The following is a 6,000-nucleotide window of genomic DNA, read 5'->3' on the forward strand; positions in this document are numbered from 1 at the left end:
GTAAAATAAATATATTTACGGCCCTGCTAAACTTTTCTATTCAATCAAATTTGAGGTATTGGCGATTTTTCAGCAGAAACTGCGGTGTGACTAATAAACAAATTGTATCATAATAACTTATAAAGTATTTATTAACGGCGAAGGACAGTCGTATAAGCCCATAAAAATATTTATTTTACCGAGAATGGACTATACAACCTGGCTTTTGTCGTACGCTGTGTGGGAGGGGAGGAGGATGCTGACAGTTTCTCACGCAGAAGGTTGAAATAAGGTAGGGAATGTGTTGAAATGTTAGTTGGAAAAAGAGGGGGGGGGGGGGGGTGTTTTTACATGGTTTGTGGCTCTGGGAGGGATGAGCCTTGAAGAATTAGCAGGGAATGGGAGAGGTAAGCGTCACGTCACGTCACGTATGACGTCAAGCCGCCGCTACCGCCAGCCTGGCCGGAACAGTTTCTTACGCTCTCGCAGAAGCTACCACAGCGGCTTTTCGTGTGGGCGGGTAAGATAACGTGACAGCTGAGACGGCTTTTCGTGCGATAGTGGACGTGCCGAGCTCAGCTAGACACTGCCAAATGGCATTCACACGATGTATCCGACGATGCGGTGACACCCCGAATTCTCTATTGCGACCATTCCGTTTATAAGTCCGTTTTTCCGGAAACCTTGAGGGGTCGCATCAGCGGGATTCTACTGTACTTTCCTGAAGGTATCTCTATTACAGCTCTGTTACCTTTTACTGACTTGACAGATTTCACATTCCAATTGTCTTGATTAGTAGTGTATTTAATGAGCAGGGGTAGTGTATGTCCCTCCTTCTCCATTCGCAGACATCCATAAAATAAACTAACTACCCAATTACTTATAGAAGGTAATGATACAATGCTACAGTGTATGTGGATGTAACAAAACAGGCCATATTGTTTTTAAATTATTATAATACAAGGAACTTGAATTTTTTTTAAATTTAATGATGAGTATTTGTTGCTAATCCTGAGTCTTCCCCTACTAATCACTATCATTGCTTCTTTCCGCTGAACATTTTGATACAAAGGCAACCAGATGAGAGTACAAACTAATTTAATTTATGGAGATACCTTAAAGTAATGTAGTATTTACTGAACAGTCTAGTTCATACCATTCCTCTGTGGCAACACCACATCAAATATTGTATTAAGGTGCAGTTATTTGTTCAGGAAATCTTGGCTGTGCACCCGTTCACACACATCTTCAACTGGTCCTCGGGCAACACATTTTTCAACATTCAGATTGGAAACTTGGTGCATGGCTCCAAACTGCTATGCGAGACACCACTTGGCTACAAGATGGACGACCTGCTCACGTCTTACATCAAACTCCTGCAGTCGACCATTATTCGCTCATCCTCTCAACAGTTAACGGAGTTGTGAGATTAAAAAAAAAGTCAACTGTCTTGCTGAAAAAAATTGCAGCTTTCAGTAAAGACTAACTTAGGGATCATGGATAGAAATGCCATGCCTTTAAGAAATTTCTGTTTTTTTTTATTAACATGTACAAAAAATATTTATATTTTTTTATATTTCTCTGTAATATTTTAATATTTTTATCTCACTTATGTGACTAAAATGTATTTTTTATATAACTTTATGGAGCTTGTAAAAATTTACATTTATAAATTACATATTTCCTTACAAGGTATTTTTAAATCCCAATGCATAATCCACTTCTATTGTTACATATGGCAAGCCTTCATAACTAGTTGTGAAGAGTACTGTAATTGAGTGGTGAATTAAATAAAGTTAAATTTCAGCTTAAGGTCAACATTAGCAGAGAACTTTGTCAATGAGTAATGGTGCAAAAGGAACTTGTGTTAAAGTTCCAGTTAGTCCTGCTGAAGACAATAATTTGTGATTCTAATATAATATTTTTCAATACAAAATTTATAGAATGACTTGCAAAGATAACAGTGGGACAGAATGATAAGTAAATCAAAAACTTAAATAGGGTTCTTGTAGTCTTTTATAAAATTACACAGTTTAAAAATATTACCATTTCAAAGTTTACCTACAGTTTTAAATATTAATGTTTGGTTAGCATTCCTACTATTATAAAAGCTAAAGTTTGTGTGTGTGTTTGTTACTCTTTGATGCCCGAACCGCTGAATGGATTTGGATGAGATGTGGCATACAACAGCTAAGCTCATAACCTGGATTAACACATAGGCCACATATTACTATGAAATTTCATCCCTAATGGAGTGAAAAGGGGTTAAATTAATTTTTATAACAGAAAATCATAGGTCGTAGACATACAAACAGTGAGTGTGTGTCAATTCTCTATGTCCGCCACATGGTCATACACATAGTAAGGTCTGGCAAATTCCTATCCTTCTCTTTGGTGAGACCCGTTCGCTTAGTGGAGCTCGCGGCGGCTAGCGAACTAACGGCACAAATAACAAGTCAGTTTTGAACTTCGTTAATAGATGGCATTACCTTTAATTTTTAACACGCTATCATTTGGGGCGTTTGTCATGTGTTGAATTTTTGTTCGTTTGTCACGTCATCTGATTGTGATAAAATTTTGGTGGTTGTTATGCGAAGGTTAGTCAGTACAACTATTTTACAATAAGTAATGTACAAATCATTTCATCAAACGTGTGCATTTCATTTAGTTTAGCAGCAGTTCATGTGTTTTCGGTGTATGAATTAAATAGACAGCAATAATTCACAGAATTGAATTGAATAAAAACAAACAGCGACATTTCAGTTTGTGTGTGATACAAACAATAGGAAGCCCAAGAGTTGTTTCAACAAATGTGTTTATTTCATATTGTACAGCGGTAGTTTGTCCGTTTTCGTTGAATGAGTTCACACGCATGACACAATCAAATAAATATAAAATTGAGACAGAGAGAGATGATATGACAGATATAGAGTGAGAGAGAGCAATAGAGGAAGACAGAGTGAGATATAGAGAATGAAATGGAGTTAGAGATATATAGCTAAATATGTATATAGCTATATAGAGGTATATAAAAAAATGTATAGAGGAGATAGAGATAGTGAAATTATGTGTGTGTGTGTGTGTGTGTGTGGAGAGAGAGAGAGAGAGAGAGAGAGAGAGAGAGAGAGAGAGAGAGAGAGAGAGAGAGAGAGAGATGGAGAGATGCTTTCTTTGTGTGTACCTACTTCAAATTACAAAACAAAATTGAATGAGGCATTGCAACGCATGCTGAGCATTAGCTAGATAATGGAATCTTTTCAATATTCAATATTAGTAATCTTTCATTTTTCCACTTTTTTCTATAATATACAGACCATCCATTTTTAGATGTATAGAAGTAAATAACTATACACTAGCAGAATAATGTCTGCCAGGTTCTGCCATTGATAGAAATTATTTGCAAACTTGACATTTGAATTAAGAAGACAATTACTGGCCACATCTTGTTACAGCCTTGTTCATTAATTACCATTTTTATTACTTTGAGGCAGTGTAGTTAAATCAGATTAAGTATATAAATAATAGTGTTTACATTATACTCTGCTGTAACAGTGGATCTTTAAGTTTCACAAGGATATGAAGAATGAACAGAAAAAAGGTGTGATTCCATCTGAATATAATTACTCCATATTTATTAAAGGAAAATTATAACAGATATTAAAATTTGTTAAAATACAATTTCAATTACATAATTAAAGAGCTCTCAGATATATAAAAAAAATATGGGCCGGCCCTAAATTAGATTATAAAGGTTTCACTTAATATAAATAAACAAACTCAGTTAAATTAAAAAGAAATACAAAGCGATATAACAATCCCAATACTGATTGTGAAAGTCCTGAACGGATGTTTTATATAGTTAATTTCTTTGAACTTAGTAATTTAAAAAAGTTCCAAAAAGGGTTCATAGATGCTGGAGCACCAGAGGTCGGTGGTTCGCTTCCAGGAGTTCAGTAGTCAACCTGGTGCCAGGGCGCCTGTATGTTGAAGAGGAAGAGTGTGGAAAATGCTAAGCCTGCATTCAGGCTCTTGGACCCTGTCTGTGAACAGTCCGAATCAAACATGATCAGAACTAGTACACAGACAGTTAGCAAACTGGGCAGAAAATGCTCGCAAAAGATAAGGGGAGGTTGGGGAATGTCGCTGATAGTAACTCACCAGACAGGGAAGTTGGCGTCTAGTTTCTGATGCGTCGCCAGTCCGGATCTGGAGCTCGCGAATACGCGGCAGGCGCGGAAGTTTCCATCCTTTCAACAAAAATTTATTTAAAAGAAATAACTAGTATGCTGAGTACTGTACAGGTGGACTAAACTACTTAAAGAAATTTACAGGGATAGCATCCCTGTATAATCGACTACATTGTCGGTTGCAGCCGGATGGAAGTCTTGTAGTGCGTCTCGTTAATAAGCCGATAATCTCAAACAGTCCGTCTGGAATCGCGACGCGAAGTGTCCGCGGAGGAGCCGCGTCTCGTAATTAAAAGTAATGCTCAGTCAAAAGTTGGGGGGGGGGGGGGGGGGGGGAGAGACTAGGGCGTCCAGACCGAAAGGTTCCAAAGTTCCCCGAGGAGTGGGAATCACAAAAACGATATCTCGAAGTTGGTAGCACTGGCCGATTTTAGCACTACCTGTTGAGGGGTGTGAGAAACAAATAGGGATTGACTCGCCCGAGACTTTTGCTACAGCCTGGGGCTAATGGCGCAGTCGGTGCTGCTCTCTGGCGGCCTACAGGGGAAGGTAGTTGGGAGGTTAGCAAGGTCGCCACCAGATGTCGCGGGCGTCAGCTCCACGAGCTGGCGACAAGAGAATAAGTTACTATTTCTGCCGCTAGATGTCATGTGTGGTCCATATTTGCACGTATTTTTTCTATGGCAAGTCGTCCTTGAAGTCTGCCATTCCTTGGCAGGGTTCACTCCAGGGCAATGATCCTGGGCTAAATTCTTAGAATCAAGGGGGGTGGAGGTGGAGTAAGGGGGAACAGAAAACGCAACCAGGCAACGCAACCAGGCTGGGAACGAGCCTCCTAACGTGACTTTCGAGTAGTGAACCTAAGACGTATGCGTGACGGTAAAAGTTATGGCAAGCTCGTCTCTGAGAAATGGTAACAACTCGTCCAGAGCTGTTGTAGGCAGTTTTAGTCATGCAGGGAAATAATGATACAGGCCCGGAACGTGACTGTAAGTGGGAGAAATGTCAAACGGGCTGCTAACGACGTCTTAGACTTGCAAAAGATCAGATTGGTCCCTGAGAAAATGTGCCTCTCCACTGGCGCAAAGTTTAACTAAGTAGCGTACACCAGCCTAACAAAGTGTAAATCACCCAATTGTAACCAAATTATATAGAAAATAATATTTCCAAAAATAATTTAAAATTATAACAATTTAAAAAAAAGTGCCGAAATACCTAATTTCCGGCACAATCTGATTTCAAAAAAAAGTCCTCTTCACCCTGTGTTCAGCCTGGGCAACACCGGCAGGTCGAGCATGGTTCTTTTCCTCGCCACCGTCATAGCGACCACGCGTCGCCGGTATGACGGCGGAGTTATGACGGCCGCGTGAAAATGCGAGCACGGATCCCATCGTCATATCTCTCCCGTCATCGCTAAGGCGCCTTACCTACGACGGCTTGGCAATCGATAATATGCAGAGGTTGGCAGTGAATTTACAGAAAGGATGTGTTTTATTTGGCAGTTGGTGTAGCTGCTAGCAATTTACAGCCAATAGAAAACTACCTACACGAAAACAAGATTGTGGACATTCGTAAAACTTAGGCATGATGTGACTATCGAATTATATATTTTCTACAACTATATTCAATATTTATATCATTTTTCACTGTACGCCTGTTGGCGTTCCGTAAATATAAGTTTTACAGACTATTTTTTGCTCAGTAAAACACCCGTCACGTCTCAGTCTTAAAATATAATAAAATCATTTTACATAGCAAAGTTGGTTATAATTATTAAAAAGTATATAAGAAGGTTAAGGAGTGCATTAGAAACTGTGAAAGTTTGTAGTTTTTA

General features: G+C 39.0%; 1 protein-coding gene across 4 annotated transcripts in view; it reads left to right on the forward strand.

Annotated features, from left to right (window-relative positions):
- LOC134542228 (myosin-VIIa-like) overlaps nt 1-1,802 on the forward strand; it is a 143,538-nt gene extending 141,736 nt beyond the window's left edge. For all 4 annotated transcript variants that reach the window (XM_063386318.1, XM_063386327.1, XM_063386336.1 and 1 more), the window contains one exon: nt 1,194-1,802. In XM_063386318.1, the coding sequence (XP_063242388.1) occupies nt 1,194-1,406 (213 nt within the window). In that variant the 3' untranslated portion in view covers nt 1,407-1,802. The remainder of the gene's footprint in view (nt 1-1,193) is intronic.
- The last annotated feature ends 4,198 nt before the right edge of the window (nt 1,803-6,000 follow it).

This window comes from Bacillus rossius, chromosome 1 (genome assembly GCF_032445375.1).
Source record: "Bacillus rossius redtenbacheri isolate Brsri chromosome 1, Brsri_v3, whole genome shotgun sequence".
Classification (NCBI taxonomy): domain Eukaryota; kingdom Metazoa; phylum Arthropoda; class Insecta; order Phasmatodea; family Bacillidae; genus Bacillus; species Bacillus rossius.